Consider the following 24,548-nt stretch of genomic DNA (forward strand, 5'->3'; position numbering starts at 1 on the left):
AAGAAAGGAATGACAAAATTTATATTCACATGGGATCTCTTGTTGATAGCATATAGGGGGGTCTTGCTTTTTTTATACAGCCTGACAATCTCTTTTAGTTTGGGTGTTGAAAACATTTTCATTAAAGTAACTATAAGTATGATTGCTGTTTGTTTTCTATTTTTCCCATCTGTTGTTTGTTTTTTCTCTCCCCCTCGCCCACCTCTTTTTGCCTTCTCTTGATTTATAGAGAAATTTTTAGTGGTTCAGCTTATGATTGATTTTCATGATTCAACCTCCTTTGTTGGCTTATTAGCCATAGTTATTTTTTTTAAGGGGTTGCTTTAGGGTTTTGGAGTTTTTGGAGTTTTTTTGTTTGTTTTTTGAAACAGAGTCTCACTTTATTGCCAGGGCTGGAGTGCAGTGGCATCATCATAGCTCACTGCAACCTCAAACTCCAGGGCTCAAGCCATTCGCCTGTCTCAGCCTCCAAGTAGCTGGGACTACAGGCAGGAGCCACCACGCTCGGCTAAATTTTCTATTTTTTATAGAGATAGAGTCTTAACTCTTGTTCAGGCTGGTCTGGAGCTCCTGGTGTCAAGCAATCTTCTCGCCTGGGTGTCTCAGAGTGCTAGGATTACAGGCATGAGCCACCGCACCCAGTCCTAGGGTTTCTAATATACATCTTTAACTTAGCACAGTCTACCGTCAAGCAAGAATATACCACTTTAGGTATAGTATAAGAAGCTTACAAAGTATTCTTCCATTTTCCCTCCTATGTTTTTGCTATTGTCACAATTTTACTTCTACCTATGTTATAAATGCACAATAAACTATTTTTGCTTTAAATAAGTTTTTTAAAAAGATTTTTAAAATAAAAATATTATGTTTACCCACATATTCACCATTTCTGGCATCTCCATATCTATGTGTAGATTCAGATTTCTATCTAGTATGAAATCTTTTTAACTTTTTCAAACATTTTTAGTGAAATATAATTCAGGTATCATGCAATTCACCCATTTAAAGTGTATAATTCAATCGTGTTTAGTATACTCAAAGAGTTATACACAATCAATTTTAGAATATTTTCAATACCAAAAAAACAAACTATGTACCCATTAGTCACTCCCATTTACCCCCAAACCCCGCAGCCCTAGGCAATTGCTAATCTTCTATCAGTTTTTGCTTTATGTATTTTGAAGCTCCATTATTAGGTGTATAAATGTTTGTCATATATTCGTCATTGACCCCTTTTTCACACTGAGGAAGGAGCTAAATCTTTGTATTGCATACTGGGAAGTTAAAAGATACTGCCTAAATCAGAAAAAAAAAAAAAAGTAGCCACAAAACCATGTTATTTAGTAATATGGAAGTAAATATCAAAACTATGACCGGGGCCGGGCGCAGTGGCTCACGCCTGTAATCCTAGCACTCTGGGAGGCCAAGGCTGGAGGATGGCCGGAGCCCAGAGTTTGCGATTGCTGTGAGCTAGGCTGATGCCACAGCACTCTAGCTCAGGCGACAGAGCAAGACTCTATCTTAGGAAAAAAAAAAAAAACAAAACTACAACCAAAATGGGTGTTGGCAAACTTTTTCTGCAAACAGATAGTAAATATTTTAGGCCTTGAGGCCCATGTGGTCCCTGTGGCTACTGCTCGACTCTGCCCTTGTAGTGTGAAAGCACCCATAGACAATAATGGGATGGCTCTTCCAATAAAACTTTATTTACCATAACAAGCAGTTGACCAGATTTGGCCCATGGGTTGTTCACCAACTCCGGAACAAAAAGAACTGAAAATAGTTGACTCAGAAGCAAGGAAAATGAAGGTGACGTGGGGCTGGGAAATGCTCTGGTCTCACCAGACCTGTGTAACAGGATGACTGTCAGCATGTGTTACTTTGCTTAAAATAAAAAGAATAAAGAGTAAAAAGTAAAGCCACCTGCTAGGGCTGTCTGCCTCTTGCTTGAAGAGACTGAATGGGGAATCAGTTACACAAAAATTACCCAGTGGAAAGCTCAATATCCTAGACAATTTGAGTTTTTGAAATGGTGTTTTGAATTCTGTGCTCTCCCATTGCCTTTGGGACATTGTAATGAAGCAGTCATGGGAATTTCCCAAAGCCAGAATCAGATGCGGTGTTGCAGTTCTTCAGTTGTTTGGTAGAGTCCAAAGCACTAGTGGCAACTGAAGCAGTGAATCAGGGGCACAGAGAAGCTTCCTAATATTTTAGAACCCAACTTTGGTAACTATAGGGGGAGATGCTGTATGGACAGAAGCACAGTGAACCAGTATAAGATAGTGTCATCACTGCCACACTCCTGATGGTTATACAATAGAGAATTCCAACTATCTTAGACTTCCAGAAATATATTGAACAACTTTCAATTGTCCCATATGATTTTCATAATCCTCTCCCTTAACTAACTACTTGACCTTGTGAATTGTTTTGCAGAAATGGTGGATTTTCTGCAAGTCAAAGGAACTAAGATTTTGAAGTCTCCTGGGCAGACTTCTAGATGGCAAGATTCATCATCCTCCCAAACCTGCCCCCAATGCGTGTAGCACCTTGTTAGTTACACCACGACCTGTCTCAATGCACATGGCCTCTCCTTAAAAACCCCATGGTCTCTCTTAGTCAGAGAGACAGATTTGAGACAACTTCTCCCATCTGTCATATTCAAATAATTCCTTTCTTTCTTGGCAATCTTTGTTGTCTCAATAATTGGATCTTTGTGCCATGAGCAACCAGACCCAGACTGAAACCACCTTGTGGTTTTGACAACATATACAAGACTTCAATAACACAACAATTTGACTAGAATTGGATCCAAGGCAACTTTGGAAATCTCTGCACCCAAACTCATGGATCTTCCATTTAATATTTTAACATTAATGTTACTAATGTTAACTTCACTACTTTCAGTCTCCACTTCTCTTTGTGCCCATTCTTTTCCCCAGTCAACTACTCACTCTCCACACCTTTTTTATACTTACAGCTTCTACTAACTTGTAGTGTCGGGAAGGCAGTATGTTTCAACTGCTTTAAGGCTCTCACGACACCTTTGGCCTCCCTAAATGTCAGGTTCGGTTCTTGATGCGCTCATGGCTAAAGAATGACCAGATGCACTAAAGTAAGGCAAGCATGAAAATGAGGTTTATTGAGGAGAAAAAGATATTATTATAGGGGAAGAGCAAGATATAGGTTTACAGAGCATGATACATACGTCACAGATGATGACTGGACCCACTGTTGCAGCAAAGGGAGAGCAAAAGGAAGGGTGCAAAAAAGGATCAGTTATGGTCTCAGCCTTGTTTCATAGTGCCGGGATTGGGACCTCCCTGTGGCTCAGATATCACCATGGAACCACTTTGGACAGTTAGGAGTTGCATGACCTGAGTCTTAACTATGAATGAGGGTTGTTCTAGTTCAATTTCTGGACTCTATGGTACCTGTGCTGCTTGGCCTGTGGGCTAGAGAGTCCTCTGCTTTCCTTTGCAGCTGGTGCACTAAGTTATGATTGGTCGATTCATAGGGTGTTCCCTCCTCCCCCAGGTATGGCAGTCACTCAGGAGAGGATTAGGGTGGAGCAGGACCAAGATGGGGGCCTGGGGTTCACCTTTGTCCTTCCTCCCAGGTGGGGCAATTGTACCAAGGCAACAGCACCCGCTTTCCTCCCTAGGAGACCTGGAATCCCTCACTATCTACCTAACATAAGCACGTAATATCCTTTTAGACACTGCTCCTGTTGCTATTTTCCAGTGTGTTTTGTTCATGGTTTGGGTACTTTTTATATTATACCATTTCACAAATTGGCCTCACTTTGATGAGAGGTCAACCCCAATTCAAACAGCTGTGGCTCGAGAGTCAGTCACATGAAACAAAATATGGTCACTTAGAGGTGCCTCATCAGTTGAGGTCTGTGAGGACAGTCTAAGCTCAGGCAGTAGATCAAGAGGGAGGTTAAATGTGATTAATCAGTAGGTGATGGAACACCTATTGAGGGTAATTAGTATGCTTAGGGACAGAGAAATGGGTGATGTTTATTTATTTACTTTTAAATTTAACAAAGTTTTGTGGAGCAAAAAAAATTTTCTGGAACTGGACAGCATTCTGGACCAAAGATGGTTCAGAATGCCCCTACCACCAAGTGGTGAGTTTAATTTATAACCAGAAAATGTTACCAAACCAAACTGGGATCCACTCACCCCAAACGGCAGAGCCAGACACTGACGCCAAGAGTTGCAGTGGAAGATAGAGGCATCTTTATGGCATGACGCCATGCAAGGAGAATGGACAGCTAACCCTTAAACCCAAACTCCCCTATGGCTTACAAGCAAGTGTTTTTTAAAGGCAGGGATATAGTTCAGGAAAGTAGAAGTTGCAGGCAAAGTTGTAAACCAATACACGGAGGTTATACATTGCTTTGGTCCAAAAAGGCAGGATATCTTGAAGAGGGGATTTAGGGGAAATAGGTGGATTCAGAGATTCTTTGAATAGCAATTGGTTAAGGAAGCAAGGTCTTATCCTGGAAAGGAATATTAAGGTGGGTGTGACTCTCCAGGCGCCTCAGAGAGAAATTTAGAACAAAGAATGGCCATCAGAGTGGAAGCCTCAGTTCCCCCCCCCTTTTTTTTTTTTTTGAGACAGGGTCTTGCTCTGTTACCCAGGCTAGAATGCTGTGGCATCAGCCTAGCTCACAGCAACCTCAAACTCCTGGGCTCAAGCAATCCTCCTGCCTTAGCCTCCGGAGTAGTTGGGACTGCAGGCGCATGCCACCACGACCGGCTATTTTTTTCTATTTTTGGTAGAGACTTCTATTTTTGGTAGAGACGGGGGTCTTGCTCTTGCTCAGGCTGGTCTCAAACTCCTGACCTTAAGATCCTCCCGCCTCCTCGGCCTCCCAGAATGCTGGGATTACAGGTGTGAGCCACCTCACCTGGCCTATTTGCATTTTTTGTCTTGTGGGGGTTTCTGAAAAACAACTCAAGAACATAATGTTAAGACGGCCCCATGGAACTAAAACACCTCTTGACTCTGCTTGGAGGACTGTTGTTACTACTATCTTCTTGCTCATCAGGTTGCCCATTTACTTTTCAAGGCTAGTCAGGTGCCAGTAATTTCTTGTGAAGGGACTCAAGATTTTTCCTCTATTTCCTTGCTTGTGGGGTCTGGCAGGCCCCTAAGAGGGGTTCCTGCTCCATCTCAAAAATAAGCTAAATAGGCAATAATTAGTTGATCTTGTCAGTTGAGAGAGGTCTTTATAAGATTATATGGATGAGGCTTGTTGGCTCACGCCTGTAATCCTAGCACTGTGGGAAGCTGAGGGGCAAGGATCCCTTAGGCCAGGAGCTGGAGACCAACCTCAGCAAGACCAAGACCCCGTCTCTATCAGAAATAGAAAAAATTAGCCAGATGTGGTGGTGTGCGCCTGTAGTCTCAGCTACTCAGGAGGCTGAGGCAGGAGGATCACTTGAGCCCAGGAGTTTGAGGTTGCTGTGAGCTAGGCTGATGCTGCTGCACTCCAGCCTGGGCAACAGAGCAAGACTCTCTCTCAAAAAAAAAAAAAAAATTATAATTATATTAACAGTGAAAAAAATGGATTTAGATATAAATCTATACATCAAAATTTTTGTCAGGTATAAATAATATCCTCCTCACTAAAAATGTAAGCTTCTTATGTTAAGGGATAGTATTTCACTTGAATGAATTTATTAAATAAATTGAACCAATCTGGCTTGTTGGTTGCTTCATTTTATTTTCCAAAAGACTGATAGTATGGTCATTAGCCTAGTAAGAAGGTTGGAAGGTGTTAGTGAGATGTCTGGGGTGCTGGCAAGGCCAATCAACCACCCTGTCTCTTACTAGCTGTTGTGAACTGGTCAACTTGTTTATAAAATAGAGATAATTTATAAAATAGAAATAATATTAGGACTAACCTCCGTTTTAGATTATTGGGAGGCTCAAATAAGCTAGTCTGTAAAAATATTTCAAACAAGTTAAAGTGCCATGCAAATGTATGATATTTGTTATCTTTAAGCTAGAAGACATTTAGTTAACTTGATGCCCATGATAATGGTTAAAATATAGCATTGTGCAAAATCTTCCTTTCCTTGTTGCCTAAAATGCCATTTGTATTTAGAGTGAACCCTATAAGCTTGTTCTGAAGCCATCAGGATATGTGACTATCAGTTTAATATCTTCAAGAACATTGTTCCTAGAAATGTCGCTGCAAATGCCCTAAAAAGCTCCCTTCCAAATGTGAAACAGGCTTAGAGGGTAAAACGGGGCATGCGATCATCCAAGAGATGAGGACTGGTAATAACACTGCCATCTTATCAGAAAAGGTGAAAAAGGGACCTCCAGTCTCAAATTATGTTTGGAACACGTCACATTTTGTCAAACTAATAAAGAAAATAAAGTTTAATTTCCCAAAATTTTATTAAAAATGGACTCTGTCATCAGATATCTTATTGCAAAGATGAAATCTCACAACAGAGCAATCAAGTTTGTTATAATAACAAGCTTTAAACAAATATAAATTCTTTTTGTAGTTCTTGAACTCGAGAGGTTTTATTTTTTTTTTATAAAGGGTGTTTTCCTTTTTCCATGAGTCACAAACATTTTCCCACAAAAATTTTTGTTCATTAAAGTGACTTTAAGTTGTTAAGGCAAGGGGGTGGGAACAGGGAGAGGGAGGGGGTGGTGTTCAGATAAGTCTTTGAAACATTAGAAAAACAATTCTCAGTCCATTTCTTAAAATCTTTATTATTTGGTACTCTTTTGGTGTAAAAACTGCCAATTTTACTTTGAACTTGAGTTCAAAGTAATGAAAAGTAACTAATCAACCATAGCAGTCCCACTACAGATAAAAAGCTCAAACTAAAAGGATACTTTCAAATATACTCTATGACGTACTTCAATACATTTGGCTATGGCTACCTTAGGTGGATATTTTTTAGATAAAATTTTTCCTTAGGTCGCACTTTTGGTTTTAGAAAGTGCTGAGGTAAATGTCTAGGAGCAGAATATGTCTGTGTTTTAGAACACTCCTTTCCAAATGAAAACATTTTGTAATTAACAAACAAAACTGAACATGACCAGTATCCTAAATACAGTACCAACTCCATTATCACATCCCTTGCAAACTTTCCCCTGGCATTTTTACATACATACAGCTGTCAGTTTTGGAGGGCAGCGGAGGTGTAATAGCACTATTTAGGTTTTTGTTTATCTTCATGAGAGCTGAACAGATGTGTAGCCAGTGGTATAGGTATTCAATGACAATATTGCCAAATTTCCATACTTCGATTCGGGAATGATCTGCATCAAGGAAAAAAAAGTTAGAGTGATAGTTTTATTATTAAACTACTTTAATATTAATGTACCTTTATTATTAAAATTACAAGTTCCAATATTATGATTATAGTACATTACATATGTTTTGAGTCAAAACCATATTTGAATCTTGTTTAAATATGGAATTAGAGGAATATGGATAGATAAATTTTGGTATATTCATATAATGGAATACTACACAGCAGTTAATAAAGAATAAGAGATATATATCGTTATGGATAAATCTTAAAAACATATTGAGCACAAAAAGTAAGTTGTAGAACAATATATACTTTTGAGTACTACTAAAAAACAGTCTAAAAACCTGAAAAGTAATATTATGTTATTTATGGATTCATAAGCATATAGCAAAAGAAGTAGTCATGCATGAAACTGGTAAATACCAAATTCATGATAGCATTATCTCTAGGGAGGAAGAAAAGAGACTGGGATTGTGGAGGGGTAGAAAGCCTCAACTACTGTTCAATGTTTTATTTCTGTAAAAAAAAGTCTGACTCAAACATGGCATAACATTAAGGTTGGATATATTATAGATTATAGCTCCGTAATGGCTACAAAGGTGTTATTCCATGTTTGAAATATTTCCTAATTTAAAATTATTTTAAAATATATAGTCTCTACACACTGTGATGTGTGTGAGTTTGTTAAATTGAAAACTGTTAAAAGCTACCTTTTCCCAGGAGTCAATAACTAGTATTCTGATAGAATGGTCCAACGGAAGGACTATATACTTGAGAGTTGAATGGATCTGAGTCCTAACTTTGGCTCTACCCCAACTAGCTTTGTGATCTTGAGTAGGTCACTTAAATGTTCTGAGTCTCAGTTTCTTCTTCCATAAAACAGAATTGTTATAAGGATTAATAATATGCAAAGATCTGTCATGGAGTAGTTGCTCAAAAATATTAATTACCTTCCTTTCAGAGGCCTCCCACCCCCAGGTCTATGTTTTATATGTTTTTGTTATTCTTAGTGTCTAACTCAGTACCTAACCCAATAAATGTTTGCTGATTTGAGCTGAATAAACCATTATGTTATAACTGAGTAAGAACTTTTAAATATCGTATCTTCTAATAGTGTATTAACAGTAATGACAATTATCTATTAGAATTATAAAACAGAACATATTTTATTTTCCTATCTTTTTTAATATTAAAAATTTATTTCCATGCTAATCTTCTCTGTATTGTTCCAATTTTAGTATATGTGCTGCCGAAGCGAGCACTTACTTTCCTGTCTGTTATCAACACAAAGGAACAAGGTTTCCTGAATTAGGTTTAGCTTTCCTATAGTTTTTTTTTTTTTTTTTTAAAGTTTGGGATCCAGATGCGATTTCCTATAGTTTTGAAGGAACAACTACAACAAAAGGTGATATATGAGATAGGAAAGGCACATAAAATGTGGAAAACATTCAGAAGTCTCAGTTTTTATTTGAAGTTGACTTTAAGACATGTAGAAATAATTATTATTCTAAAATTCTCTGTCTTAAAACACACACACACACACACACACAGAGGCACTGTTTTTTCTCACTTAATTGTAAGTGTTCCATAAATGTTGAAGTGAAACATTAAATTAAGGAATAATAGAATTAGGTTTTTCAAATACTAAAAAAGTCTTTCCAGATTATGGTTCAGTAATATTAGTGACAATAAATGAATAAAAACAATGCCATCAAAACATCACATGTGCCCTGTAAAGATATACAACTATTATGTATCCACAATAATTTAAAATTTAAAAATTAAAAAACAAAACAAAACAAAAATAAAATAATATGCGTAAAACTCTTGCTACATGGTTGGTGGCTGGTACTTGGTAATTACATTATAGTTACTTTCATAATGAAATATCTGCTTTAAAAAACAAAACAAAACAGATGCTAGTCACGAGAGCACATTAAAAATATCTGATTCATCTCATTTTATGGGTAATATTAGACCAATCAATACACGTACTGAAAATCCTGAGGGTGCATTTATAATTGATCCTTCTTTCTACTAATTAGCTTCTTGGAAACTTTACAAGATAATGCTACAAATTTCCAAAGATTACTTTGATTATCTTAATGTCTCAATATTAGGATAGGAATCTAATTTAAATAAAATAAAATTCACCCTAGCACACTCCTAAAACCAGTCCTAATTTTCTGAGACAAAACAGCTCTGCCTCTCCCCACAGCTTTTATTCTGCCCTTCCCGATTCCCTATTGAAGAGCTCTCTGTTTCAGTGTTCTTATCTGAACATCCAAATGAACAGACCCCTATCTGCAGCCTTTATTAAGTCAGTCGCCATCTCCATGGTGATTCAAGGACACTAGGATGGGGAGCGAGGTCATTCTCTTTCATAAGACCCTGTTGCTTATTTCCTGTCTTATTGTTATCAGGGACTGAAGCTCCGAACGTGTCTGGGCGGTGGTTCCCGTTTCCCTGTCCCAGAGACTGTTGCCTTAACAACAGGCTCCAATGATTCCTTTAGAAGCCTCGGGTTCCCCATTAACGGTTGAGCGCTACTGCCCTCTTGTGGTAGGTAGATGCCAGATCTTTGCAGCTCGGCAGACAGAGGACCCTGTTCACACAGACTTACTACTATTTTTTCATGCAGATGTACTACTTTTAATTTCTTTTATAACCATAGAAATTATGCTTTTTTTTGCTTTGCCTTGGTAAATGTTATAGTAAATTATTTGAACACATTTAAGCTATAAATATTACTGGGTCAACCTCTGGATCTATTTATGGGCCTATTAATGCAGAAACATTTATTATGGCATTTTTGTAGGTTCTAGTTTAATCAAACTTTTAATTATATAGGGAATTCACTATGCTGGAAACATTGGGCTATAATAGGATATCTCTAAATTAAAACTCCATTTATGGATCCCTGCTTTAACATTAGATTAATTAAGTTGAATCCTTTAGGAATTACAGACAGTTAGTAAAGATAGGCAAAGCAAAAAGAGTGAAATACTTAAGTTTCAAGTACAAAAGCTAAAGTGTAACTGCCCCTTTCAACTAACAACCAACCCAAGATCAGCAGCATTTCTTGAATGCTCCGGTCCTTCATCATTAGTTCTCTTAGTTGAGTTCTTATTTTTATTGCTTCACAGACCCTAAGTCACTCTTTAACATTATTGCCACACACAATGAACTGAAGGTCCATGCAACAATACATACTTAAAAGGAGATGTGTATGCAAATTCCTATCAGTTTTTATGTAGGCAGGAGAACTCATATTTGCTATGGCAGTCGGGCACTTATAATAATATGTCATTGTTAATTTAATGTAGTCCCAAAGGCACTGTAGAGTAGTGCCTACCAGGCTTATCATGAAAGAATCAGTGTTAAATGGGGAAGTAAAAGCACATTTTTCTTGAGTTATCAAAGTTTGGGTGGAAAGTGCTCACTTCGGCAGCACATATACTAAAATTGGAACAATACAGAGAAGATTAGCATGGCCCCTGTGCAAGGATGACACACATACACACAAAAGTTTGGGTGGAGGTTTGTTTCAGGATGCATGAGGAGTTCTTACATGTACATCAGTTTCATTCCAATTGCAAGCATAATTTCTTTACAATATCCTGTGTAGTGGCTTTTTTCATGATGTAGCTATAAACCAAATCATGTGTGAATTGAAATCTATGTAATTTATATTTACAAAAATTTATAGTTTAATGCAGTGGCCTCCAAGCTCTTTTGATCATGGACCTCTATCAGTAACAAATGTTGAGCATGTGCCCCAATACATGTACATTTATTTATAAATTATTTATTTTAAAACAAAAATAGAAACTAGACAACAGTGAGTTAAAACCATTATAAATAAAAGTCCCTTGGTATTTTTCTTGCACCCCAAAGGACAGTTTTTTAAAACCTCCTGGAGTGCTTATACTCTACTTTGGAGACCACCAAGTTAAAATGTGAAAGAAATGGAATGGGTAGTCCTTTTCTAGATAATTAACATGCATTCAATTTTGCTGCAACCTAAAATCCTACTAAGACTAATGTAAAGGAATTAAAGAAGACATAAATTCTAAGGATGGGGAGATCAGGAAAAGAGAAACTCCAGTATTTCACTCCTACTCCTATCTCCTCAAAGCCCCGACAACCTGCTCTCCCATCCTCACTCCAGCTAATGACCCTGCTTTCAACTTCACTGAAAAAATTGAGGCAATCAGAAGACAACTTCCATAAACTCCCACCAGCCCATCCACCCACTTACTCGCATCTGTACCCATGTATTCTGTCCTTCTGCCATCTTAAGCAAATTTCTCTGTTGGTGCACTAGATCCAGGGTAGTCATGTAAACTCACTGTCCAAACTGGGACACTTGAGATAGAAAAAGGACACTAACTAGACAGGTCACTAGGACAAAAAGCAAAAACTGGGTCCATCCCAATGTAAATAGGATGTGTAGTTACTCTAACAACATCCCATCCTCTCTCATGTGCTTGAAGACATTGCTTCAGGAATTCTCTATCTCCACATCATGAACTTCTTGCTTTCTACGGGATAATTCCCCTCGGAATCAAACCTGCTGTTACCTCTCCCATCTTAAAAACAAAACTTCTTTGGCCCCATTTCCCCCTCCAGTTACCACACCATTTCTTTGCTCCCCTTTAAAGCAAAGCATTCAGAATTATCTACTCTGCCTCCCCACCTCCCTTTGCAAATCATTTATTCACAAATGAATCTCAATTTTATATGTCCAGCCTAAAATTTTCTCTAAAACTCCAGATTTATCTGTTTACATATTCACATCTGTGCTTAGATATGTAATACACATCTCAACCTCAGCATGTCAAAATCTGAACACTTCATCTATCCTCACCAAAGCCTGCTCCAGCTACAGTGTTCTCCATCTCAGTTGATGGCAACTCCATCCTTCCAAACTATGCAGTCAACCTTGGCTCCTCTGTTTCTCATTCCACACCCAAACTGTCATGATATATTTTGGTTATACCTCTCAAATAAATGTAATATGACCACTTTCCACCATTTCCACTAGTGCCACCCTGACCTCTCATCTGGATTCCTGCAATATCTCCTCTAGTTGGTCTCTCTGCATCTCCTCCTCTTGACCCCCAAGGTGCCTTCTCATCACAGCAGCAAAGCGATTCTTTAAAATCACAAGTCAGATCATGTCATTCCTCTGCTTAAAACCTTACAATGGCTTCACATTTCATTTAGAGTAAAAGTCAAGACATAATGATCGTCTTTGAGGCCCTCATTGATTCGGTCCCCCATTACCTCCTGAACTCATCTCCTACTTGACTCCTCCTCTCTCACTCTGTCCCTGACACAGTGACCTCCTTGTTGCTATTTGAACGCACTGGTTGTTCCTGCCTTAGGATCTTTGCATTGGCTGTTTTATCTGCCTGGAATACTCTTTCTGAAGTTATCTATATGACTGATTCCCTTGCTTCCTTCAAGTCTTTGCTTAAATCTCACTTTTTAAAATTTAAATTTTAACTAATTATTTATTTATTTTATTTAGAGACAGGTTCTCACTCTGTCACCCAGGCTGGAGTGCAGTGGTGCAATCATAGCTCACCGTAACCTCAAACTTCTGGGCTCAAGGGATCCTCTCACCTTAGCTTCCCAAGTAGCTGGGACTACAGGTGCATGCCACCATGCCCAGCTAATTTTTAAAAAACTTTTTGTAGAGACAAGATCTCACTATTTTGCCCAGGCTGGTCTTGAACCCCTGGCCTCAAGCAATCCTCCCTTCTTGGCCTCCAAAGCACTTAGATTACAAGCATAAGCTACTGTGCCTGCCCACCCCCTTCTTAAATATAAACAACCACGGGTTACCAGGTGTCTGAGAAAAACCTCTTCTTTTCTATAATTTTTTCTTTTTTTCTTTTTTTAAATTTTAAATTTTATTTTATTTTATTTTATTTTTTTTAGAGACAGGGTCTCATTCTGTCACTCAGGCTGAGGGGTAGTGGCACCATCATCACTCACTATAGCCTTGAACTCCTGGGCTCAAGTGATCCTCCTACCTTGGCCTCCCAAAGTGCTGGGATTACAGGTGTGAGCCACTGCACATGACCATGAGGAAAACCTTTAACATGAGACATAGAGACCAAAACACTAAAACAAAAGGAAAAAGGAGAAACAACAGGGAGAAGAAAACTTCAAAAAATAATTATCATTAACACCCTCAGAGAGGTAAGATGATACATGAACTAAATGCTGTAAAGAAAGCAAAATTAGAGAACAGCAGTAACAAGAGCTCTTAGAAATTAAAACATGTAGATGGCCGGGCGCAGTGGCTCACACCTGTAATCCTAGCACTCTGGGAGGCTGAGGAGGGAGGATTGTTTGAGCTCAGGAGTTCGAGACCAGCCTGAGCAAGAGCGAGACCCCATCACTACTAAAAATAGAGAGAAATTAGTTGGACAACTAAAAATATATAGAAAAAATTAGCCAGGCATGGTGGCGCATGCCTGTAGTCCCAGCTACTTGGGAGGCTGAGGCAGAAGGATCGCTTGAGCCCAGGAGTTGGAGGTTGCTGTGAGCTAGGCTGACGCCACGGCACTCTAGCCCAGGCAACAAAGTGAGACTCTGTCTCAAAAAAAAAAAAAAGAATGAATGAATGGAACAAGGTCTTCAAAATTATATTCCCTGCTAAACTACAAGTCAAGTATGAGGGTTGAATAAAAACATTTTCAGACATGAAAAGTCTCAAAAAATTTATCATTCATGTACTCTACTTCAAAAAACTACTGGAGATACACTACAGTAGGGAATAGGAAATAGACCAAGAATGAGGCAAAGTAAATTCCCATGATAGTGGCAAAATGAATCTCAGGAAGGCAGTTGAGTAGCAGATCTGGGGACGGGAAAGACTTTGGATAGAAAAAGAATTGAGATCTCTAGAAGGGATGGCTTTGGAAATAAAATTAATTGGGACTAATAAATTACCTGACAGAACTGTCCCTATGGGAAATTATATGGAGAGACAAATGGAAGGGGTGGGAATCATCAAGAATTAAAAAGAAAATGAAGAATTTTATTTATTTTATTTTTTTAAATTTTTCATAGAGTTGGGGAGCTTGCTATGTTACCCAGGCTAGTCTTGAGCTCCTGGGTTCAAGCAATCCTCTCGCCTCAGCCTCCCAAAGTGCTGGGATTATAGGCATGAGCCACCACGCCTGGCCCAGAAATTTTTAAATAAAAGAGAATTATTTACTTTAGGAAAAATAAAAAGTAAAAAATGAGGAATCAAAATATGCTACAATGCTCAGCTGCATATAATATTTGCATAGGCAAAATCATATAAAATTGCATTTTGATCTATCCCCAACTTATCATATGACCACACTGGGAGGATGGAGAACAGCACCTGCTGGAGCCACCACAGTAGTGGCAGTAGCAATTAGGGAAAGATCTCTGAGGGAAGAAGAATCTTGAAAATAAGAATTAATTAGGGCTATGAGTCTGGCAGTCCTTCCCCCAATGGCAAGGCATCTCTATGCATTGTACCCTTGAAGGGTCATGATGTCATTTTGTCATTCTATTGAGGAAGCTAGTGGGTTTCTTTCTTTTCTTTCTTTTTTTTTTTTTCTGTTTGAGACAGAGTCTCACTCTGTTGCCCAGGCTAGAGTGCCGTGGTGTCAGCCTAGCTCACAGCAACCTCAAACTCCTGGGCTCCAGTGATCCTCCTGCCTCAGCCTCCCGAGTAACTGGGACTACAGGCATATGCCACCATGCCCAGCTAATTTTTTCTGTATAGTTTTAGTTGTCCAGCTAATTTCTTTCCATTTTTTTTTTTTTTTTTTTTTTTAGTAGAGACGGGGTCTTGCTCTTGCTCAGGCTGGTCTCGAACTCCTGAGCTCAAACGATCCGCCCACCTCGTGGTGGGTTTCTTTATAGATGGTGAGATAGCACTGAGGCTCTGGCTGCTTTGGCAGAGGAGGAGCTCTGGGACTCCCATAGGAGAAGTGGAGGGCCTGGGGCACTCCTGCCAAAAGCAGTGTCTGTGGACTTGTAGACTCTTGGATTTAGGAGAGGAGGTATGGCCACTTGGCAGAAATACAGTTTCTAGACCTCAAAGTGATTCTGGTCCTACTTGCAGTGGGGGTCACCTCTTCTTGCCTCTAGGTCTGAGAACACTTCCCAGCAGGCAACATCTGTCCAAACATCCTGGGAGGAGGACATGAGGCAGGTATGAGGCACCCTATAAAAAGACCGTGTGAGGCTGGGAGCAGAGGTTGAAAGTGGAGTGGAGAGAACAGATCCTGGAGAAGGTGGTCAAGTCATGGGTCTCCAGGTGGAAGAGACCAACTACTAGGAGTACCTTCGGCAGAGTGACAGAGGGTAGCCGGCTACTGATGTGCTACTGTGTGCACAGCTGTCTGGGAGTGGTCACTGGAGTCACAGGGTCCTCCATAGGGAAGTATGTCAGCAGCATTCACACACAATGGCACAGTCTTAGGAACCAGGCCTGCTGAACAAAGCTGCCCAATGTTCCTTCGTAGAGGAGGCAGGACACAGCTGCTTAGAGCTCCACCAGAATATAAAATACCCCTTTCTTGGACTAGGATAAAGTGGGGTGAGAGTTGGCAGCAGAAGCCCTAAGAAAGTGTGGGCACATTACCAGCCCTAATTCTATCCTCTTGTTAAAATCATTAGTTTGGAAGACTTGGTGGCTTAGGAGCTGTGCTATATAGTCTAGCAGTCCCTCCCCATTCCAGGCAGAACTTACAGATATTGTTGGTGGCATTTCATGCTGGGTGGGGGTCGTTGAGTAGGGGCCTTACTTAAAGCTATTAGAACACCAGGTAAACTTTGAGCAACAGATTGCCCTGCCAGAAGATTCTTCTCCTTCCAGCACAGAAAGGCCACTCAAAGAATTCCTCTCCCTTCCCCTAAACAGGGAGCTTAGAATTTCCTGATATAATTGCATGTGAAGGAGAGAAGGTTGGTATCTGGGGAAACTACGAACTTTCTTGATTGCTGCAGAGACTGATAACACTAAAGGCTTGGTGGTGGTGATACGGGAGCCTGTGGGCTATTGGTTTCTGACCGAGTCCCACTCCGCTAACTGCAATTAGAATTCCTGCCACCTGAGGGCACTGTTTGAAAGCAGTAAGTGGTGGGGAGCTTTGGCGGTCAAGGCTGCTCAGGAATCAGCTAGGATAGTTCAAAGCAGGGGCAAGCAGAGAAATAGAAATTTGCATGTGTCCTGAAACAAAAGAGCTGTATATGAAGACAGGAGGTAGTTCTTCTAGGCAAATTGGAGGTGGATTCCAAAGAGATTCCCTTGAGGCATTGGTACAATGCCACAGGGGAGATGCCTTTGGCCTCCCTTTTGGCTGCGGATGGGCCTGTTAAGGGTGGAGAGCCAATTCTTGTACACACGTGCAAGGTGGAGAGTGGAGGGGCCTGCTTCTTGTCCCCAGCTCCCATCTGACAGAGGGAAAGGATTGGACACTGACTCCTGGCCAAGAAGTGGAGCATCACTGAGAGGACACAAGAGACCCCGGCAGTAGGGTCTGGCTCTAGGTCAAGGGGCTGGCAGGTTTGTGGGGACCAAAGTGAAGTAGGGACTAAGGGAGAACGTCAATTAGACTAACTAGTCGCACGTAGAGGAGGGGGGATGCTGGGGCTCATGGCCAGGACTAAATCCACTCCAGAGGGAAGAGCAGCAACCAGGTGGGGCTGAGTCTGGGGGCTAGGTGGGCCAGGGGTGCTAACATAGAAAACATTTCTTCTGGACTTTTAAGTGCTCAGTGAACAAGTATAGAATAAGTATATAAAAGTATTTAGTAAACATGTGTTTATTTTTGTTGTTGCTGTTGTTATTGTTTCCCTTAAAATGGCCCCTTAGAAGAAGTTACACCTGTAACACCTATGAATCCAGAGACTCCCATGAATTAGCCCTGAGCCATGAGGCTACAGTGGAAACCCCATTCCAAATAGGAATTCTAGATGTGACTCAAATCACTCGTGCTAACACATTAACTCATGTTCACTTTTATGTGACGCTCACGTTCTCTCCACTTCTCTGGCATTCCCAAACTGCTGGCCAGATGATCTCTCTCGAGCGCGCCCATCCATCCACTGCTCCACCGCCCCTGTGCTACACACTTCCACTGCCGGGGAGCCTGAGGAGTGTGGCTGTCTTCCCCCAGGTTGCCTTTTCCTTTCTCTTGTCCTAGGAGTCTCTCTGGTTCTGAGTCTCTCAGCCTAAAATATGTGTCGCAGAAACCCAGAGACCCTTCTGACTTCTGGAGTCTTCACAGAGAGGAGGAGGATAAGGAGAGGGAGAGGTTTGGGAAGCAATTTCTGCAGATGTCATTTTCCCAATTTATGCTTATTTTTCCTAAGTAACAAAGAAGAAATAAACTTTAAATGTATTTGTTACAGGCCTACTCACACACACAGCCTGCGGCCTCTGGTGGGAGAACACACCAGTGGAGGAAGGCATGCTTGTATTTGTACATTGCTTTTCTATGCAGCCTGTTCTCTGTGGCAACATTGCTCATTACCTTCTCCAACTTGACAACCTCACTGCTCTCCATTCCCAGTGATTCTCCTCCTTTAAGGAGTCTATTATTTTGTTTAGTTCTTTATTGAAGCTAAAGATAATACCCTTTTTGTTTAATGTTCCTATCTTCACTGCAGCCCCTATTTGCTTTTATTTTTGATGAATAATGCACATGTGTGAGAGAGATGTGCTTCTGAATTCTCATATGCGTGGCATAGACAGTGACTTTGGGGGAATGATGTGGTAAATTATAGACAGTGTCCCTCCTTTTTTTTTTGAGACAGAGTCTTGTTCTGTTACCTGGGCTAGAGTGCCATGGCATCAGCCTAGCTCACAGCAACCTCAAACTCCGGGGCTTAAGCAATCCTCCTGCCTCAGCCTCCCGAGTAGCTGGGACTACAGGCATTCGCCACCATGCCCAGCTAATTTTTTCTGTATATTTTTAGTTGTCCAGCTAATTTCTTTCTATTGTTAGTAGAGACGGGGTCTCACTCTTGCTCAGGCTGGTCTTGAACTCCTGACCTCGAGCGATCCTCCTGCCTCAGCCTCCCAGAGTGCTAGGATTACAGGCGTGAGCCACCTCGCCCAGCCAGTGTCCCTCCTTTTAGAAGACTCCTAATCATAACTGTTTTCTAAAAACTGAATTTATGAGCCACTTGCTTTACTTTAGTAAAACTCTCTTAGTTGCAACTGTGTTTTATTGCTATTGGTATAGATTTAGGCCATAATTAAGGGAAATTTACCTCTGATATGTTCATCAATGAGCGGTAAATTAACTTCCACATTCTTAGCAGTTGGATCAAAGGCACAGATATTTTCAACTAAGTATCTGTTAACATACTGTGAACAAAGAACAAAAGAAAAGTTATGGGATCACCAGCCAGTGGAAATATAGTGCCCAGTTCATCAATGTACATAATTCCATTTATATAGATTTTAAAATAGGCAAAACCAATCTATGGTGTTAGAGGTCAAGATTATGGTTACCCTTGGCAGGGCACGTGTGTGTGGGAGGGGGTGAAGGGGTGATGGGGAAGAGTAAAAAGGAGAGCTTCTGGGATGCCACTAATGTTCTGTTTCTTAATCCAGGTGCTAGTTACATGGACGTGTTCATTGTGTGAAAATTCTTGCATTTGTACACTTACAATTTGTGCAATTATGATTTGTACAGCTAAATTTGTGTAGGTTATTCTTCAATAAAAAGTATTTTTAAGTATTTTAAAAGTACTTAAAAATGAACTTACAAATCTACACTTATCCCAATTTCCAAAGTCACTTGAAAATTCCAGCTCTGGATTAAAGAACAAGATAACTGCCTTCAAGATGTCATGTACTAGGTTTATGTTGGCTTCCAACTCCAGGGACTTGTCTTGAGGAGAAGTTGGCTCTACTACAAGATTATAATCATAGAGCAACAATGACACAAAGTCCATAGATTTGAGCAGTTGGAGGCTTTCCTGCAGCTCCTGCAGCATGATTCGGAAGAAGATAATTCCTGCCCGCTGGACTTCCCCTGCACTTTCAATCTCTGGAATAAAAAAATGACATCACACATTGCTCTTTAGTCAAATACATTGCTTTGTCATAGGATTCTGAACATATTATAGTAAACTTTTTTTTTTCCAGGAAAAAGAAGACCATATTCTATGGTTTTAAACAATCTTAGTTTCTGTAGCCATGAAATCAAAAGAAATAAATGGGATTACACCTGGTGAAGCTCACAGGAAGAGGCCTTGAGAAAAGGCACAAACTTGAGCTTCAGAGTTAGACCTTAGTTTAAAAACATGCTCTCCCTCTTATTGGTTCTATTGTCTCTCTGAATATCCTTTTCCTCTTCCATGAGAATGGGGTTAATCCCCAATTCCCTGGTGAGCTGTGGGAATTAAATGAGACAATATATGTAAAAGTGATTAGTTGCGGGCCTTATACATAGTGAACACTCAAAAGATATGAATTTTCTTCTTTCTTCTTATCCCACTCCATGTAATGGCTGGAAATCTTCCAGCTTAATCCCATATAATGTTACTCTTCTGATTCTATTCACTTCATTTTAGGTAGCCAAAGGTTTCTATGTCTTCTTCTTTCCTCCTTACTCTCCAAGCTGTTATTGTGCTAAGAGTAGCCTAGTGGACATGGAATCACAAAAACTGGGGTCCAGTTTGGCTCTGCCACTAGCTTGCTATTGGACTTTGGATGATCCACTTTACTTTTGTGGGCTTTAGCTTCTTTATCTGTAAAATGAGATGTTCTGATTAGTTAATGCTGTGTAAAACAGCAGAACCCAACCTGGGTTGAAATCAGCCTCACCGTTTGTTAATTGTGTGATTTGGGGCAAGTTGTTTACTTTCTCTGAACTTCACTTTCCTCACCTGTACAATGGAGTATCACCATTCACCTCATGGGGTTATGGTAAGGATTAATGAAATAATATATTTAAAGTGCTTGACACATCATGGGGCATTTAATAAATTCTAGTTCTACCTTTCCTTTATGAGTTCTTCCAGTTCTAAAACTATGAGATTCTAACCAAGAGAATGTGATTCCATGCTCTTTGTTTTAATTTACAGACAATGCTCATCAGCCTAAAAGTGCATAAGGGAATTCCTTTCACATGGAAAGTTCTGTGTATTGCCACAATTCATTCTAGAAAATGCATACTTCCTTGTACTGCCTGTGATTTCCCCCAAACCTATTGAACCCGTGAATCCACACCGCCATCCGACTCACAATACCTAAGATATATTTTTTCTTTATCTCTCCAGAGAGTTCACCAAGTATTTCATAGCAGGCAGCTTGGATCACCTTCATCATTTTCTGTAGATCTTTATATTCCTGGTATAACAACATTCTACTCCTGCCAATGTTAAAATCCAGGACTCCCAGAGCCTCTCCTGTTCTCTCACGAAGTGGAATTACTAAGTGGGTTTCTCCACAGACAGAGGCCAAAACAACTTCTGAACTGTCTGTACACTTGAAGAGGAAATCTCTGAAACCAAAACCAAATAAGCACAGGATATTAAACATCTGCCTGTTCGCAAGATTCCACCCAAACATATTGAATCACTCTCTCTTGTGCCCACCTCACTGCTGCCATGCCATCCCTTGTTGCTCTTTGATCTGCCAGGAACACTCCACGCCTTAATTTTGTGTGGCTCTGTCCCTCAGTTCATTCATGTCTCTGCTCAAACATCCCCGTGGCAGGGGAGCCTTTCCTGACTACCCTTCCCTAACTACCCCTCGTTGCTGCTGAGCCACCACTCTGTGTCTTCATGCTAACTAGTAATGATGTACCATACTAAACTTTCCAGGCATAATAATAAAGCCCATTGATCAACAGACTTCCTCCAAAGGCATTTGTTCTAAGTTACACACAGGAATCCAGGGTGATGAGTGTGGATGTTACAAGGACGCCTATAAAACTTGACCAGCACAAGCAATAACTATGTGGAAAGGAGCTTGAGACTAAATGAACACTCTGGTATTAGGCCAAACTGAAGTTTAACTAACATATGTAATTAAATGACAAGTTAGCCTACTAGTCTGAGATTACTGGGTTACCGCCTACTCAACTACACTGACCCCCCCTCCACAAGAAGCAGTCCCTCCCTTTTGCAATAGGTGTGTTCTCAGTGAAGATCTGTTCTGCATCTGTCCGCAGTTTAGTAGCATTCCTTGCATTCCACAGGTGAGAGTCATTCTAAGTAATCTAGAACTGGCTGCTAGTTAAATACAACATCCTCTGCCTTCTCTCCAACTTTGCCCCTGACTATGTTCTTTAAATAAAAAAACACACATTCACAAGCTAACATTAACAGGTGAGTTCTAAGAAGTGCATGATGTGGATTGATTATTCATAATGCATAGATCTGCTTCAGTGAGAGACTTGAGGCTTTTGTTGAATTCCATGTTTACAAGATAATCTTAAAAAAAACACTCTCATGCTTTAAAACACACAATTTTAATATAAAATACCAATGAAATCTGTTTTAAAAAGGACTTTGGGTAAAGAGAGTTAATATGTCTAAGAAATTTTTCTTTATAAGCTAATCAGGACAAGAGTGCGCACTCACAAGTGTACTAATAAGAGGCAGAAGCTGTGTCTTTCAGGCCTATTATCACACCAGGAGCATGTGCACTGGCAGTCAAACAAAACAGACATGTCTCATACCTGAACATGCATGACTTCCTGAAAATGGTAGGGGGATTTTTGTGGATTTCTGTTAGACCCAGCTCCCCTGTAACCATCATATTGCGTAAAACATAGTCTGAATCCTTGAAAAGAGGAAGAGATTTTATTAGAAAGGAGTAATTAGACCTCACACCTCCATTAAAGCTTTTGGGGACAGATAAATAGAAAAAAATTAGGGAAGTTTAGATGACTTCTAGCTTTGAAGACAGTGCCATTTTACTTACTCAGTACCATTAAGGAACAGGGTGTTCCACATGAGAAAATTTTCAAAAAAATAAGATTTTTAAAAAATGAACAAGCTTATTTTACATAAATGTGAAAAACTGTGTATTTATATTGCTTTTCTGATGTTAAAAGTGTACTGTAGAACATCTGGAAAATACAGAAACACCCAAAGAAAATAAATACAATTTAAAAATTCCCTAGTGAGGTCTCTGTCCTCACCACTTCACCAAAACTATTCTTGTCAAGGTTACCAGTGACTCTCTTATTTCCAAATCTGCTGGTCAATCCCCAGTCCTCGTCTTTATCTACTTCCTGGCAGCATTTGATTCAGTAAACAACTCCCTTCTTGATATATCTTCTTCACTTAGCTTTTGGGACACCACTCTCCTGATTCTCCTCCTACCTCACTAAGCACTCTTTCTCATTCCCCTCGCTTCCTCCCCATCTCCCTTACTTCTAAGAGATTTTCAAACTGTAGGTCATAACCTACATGTGGGTTGTGAAAATATTTTAATGAGTGTTGATCGACATTTTTTTGGTAGAGACTAGTTTATTTATAAGAAAGCAATATTAACATACTCTGTAAAATACACTAAAGTATAGGAAAGACAAATTCAATTGGGAGAAGTAACAAGGGGTTTTTATGAATAATTCCTTTAAAAACTAATTCTTGGAATAAAAAGGAAACTGTGATAAGAAAATCCGTACGGGCTTCATGCTGAATGGTGCTTGGAAGATAAACAACTGCTTTGTAGTAGTGACCTTAATTAAGTGTTCTACCCAATTCTTTTTTTTGAGACAGGGTCTCTATTGTCTGGGCTAAAGTGCAGTGACATCATCATAGCTCACTGCAACCTCAAACACCTGGGCTCAAGGGACCCTCCTGCCTCAGCTTCCAGAGTAGCCGTGACTACAGGCATGCGCCACCATGCCCAGATAATTTTTGTATTTTTTGCAGAGATGGAGTATGGCTATGTTGCCAAGGCTAATCTACCAAACTCTTTAGATAAAAAATGTTTTCAGCCAGGTGCAGTGGCTCTCACCTGTAATCCCAGCACTTAGGGAGGCTGAGGCGGGAGGACTATTTGAGGCCAGGAGTTTGAGGCTGCAGTGAGCTATGATCGTGCTACTGTACTCCAGCCTGGGGGAAAGAGCCAGATCCTGTCTCGAAAAAAAATTAATTAAAAGAAAAAGAAAAATGTTTTCAACATTATACTTATACTGTGAAGATTGTCCCACATTGGCAATGGGGCTTTTTGCTTCTTTCTGAATTTATTTCTTTCCTGATTTGTTATTTGTTGTTACATTATACTTGACTGAAAAGATTTTTTAAAAATCTCACCCTGACTGTGTTTCTAAGTCTAAATATTTAGCCAACAATATTCCTTTCCTGAACAATTCCTTTCCTGTTTTTCCCTCCAAAATTGCATAAATTGACCACCCCTGCTGTTAGACCAGAAGCATAATATAGAAAATAATTTGCGCATCATAATACACCTGAAAATAAGCTTTTATTTCATTTGATTTTAGTTGAACCCAAAACTATAAATTTAGCAAGCCCCTCAGCAATTCTTCAGCAGTGAGACAAGCACTCCTCGTTAAATTACCCAGGAAAACTTTTGGAGAAAAGGCTGCAATTGTATTCCCCCATCTTCTTTCTGCTGCTGCTGGTTTGTTATGTTTTCCCCCTCCCTCTCCCATATCTGTTCATTCTAACCTTTCTCCTTACACACTGTTTACTCATTTGCTTTAATATTTATCCTCTTTTGCTTTTTTTCCCTCTTGATAACATTTGTTTTAAAAAAGAATGAAACAGAATCTACAGTATCTGAAAGCATCACATTTAATAAAAGTAGGTCCTATTTTGTGTAACTTCTATTTCAAGCATGTGACTGTGCACATGTAAGGGGTCAGGATACAAAATGTTTTCATATTGTGGGTCACAGTCAATACAATTTTGAGCCACAATGATTCCAAACATTTGGAGTGCCTCAGGGCTCAGGCCTCAGATGTTTTTTTTCTACTCTTACTCATCCCATCCAGTTTCATGGTTTTGTGTTTTATTTTGTTTATTGTGGTAAAATATACATAGCATACTATTTATCATTTTAACCATTTAAGTGTATAATTCAGTGACATTAAATGTATTCACAATGCTATGTAACCCAGTCTCATGGGTTTAAAATACCATGTATTTTAATTCTTTTTCAATTTAGTAGGTAAAAAGTTATCTTTTAGTGAACTTTTACTTTGTATTTACTTCTTTGAGAATGTTTGAATTTTTTTTACATGTTTG

The 24,548-nt window shown here is 39.7% G+C and overlaps 1 protein-coding gene, 1 non-coding gene and 1 pseudogene across 2 annotated transcripts in view; 1 reads left to right on the forward strand and 2 right to left on the reverse strand.

Moving 5' to 3' along the window:
* Positions 1-7,114: 7,114 nt before the first annotated feature.
* EFCAB5 (EF-hand calcium binding domain 5) overlaps positions 7,115-24,548 on the reverse strand; it is a 108,806-nt gene continuing 91,372 nt past the window's right edge. Inside the window, exons 19-23 of the mRNA XM_069483112.1 lie at positions 22,007-22,110; positions 20,571-20,824; positions 19,083-19,366; positions 18,582-18,678; positions 7,115-7,305 (exon numbers count right to left, since the gene is read on the reverse strand). Coding sequence (XP_069339213.1) covers positions 7,115-7,305; positions 18,582-18,678; positions 19,083-19,366; positions 20,571-20,824; positions 22,007-22,110 — 930 coding nt within the window. The remainder of the gene's footprint in view (positions 7,306-18,581; positions 18,679-19,082; positions 19,367-20,570; positions 20,825-22,006; positions 22,111-24,548) is intronic.
* Positions 8,505-8,563, reverse strand: LOC138392735 (U6 spliceosomal RNA; annotated as a pseudogene).
* LOC138392700 (U6 spliceosomal RNA) lies at positions 10,737-10,847 on the forward strand. The gene has a single exon (XR_011234986.1). It is a non-coding gene; the product is annotated as a U6 spliceosomal RNA (small nuclear RNA).

This window comes from Eulemur rufifrons, chromosome 9 (assembly GCF_041146395.1).
Source record: "Eulemur rufifrons isolate Redbay chromosome 9, OSU_ERuf_1, whole genome shotgun sequence".
NCBI classification, from domain to species: domain Eukaryota; kingdom Metazoa; phylum Chordata; class Mammalia; order Primates; family Lemuridae; genus Eulemur; species Eulemur rufifrons.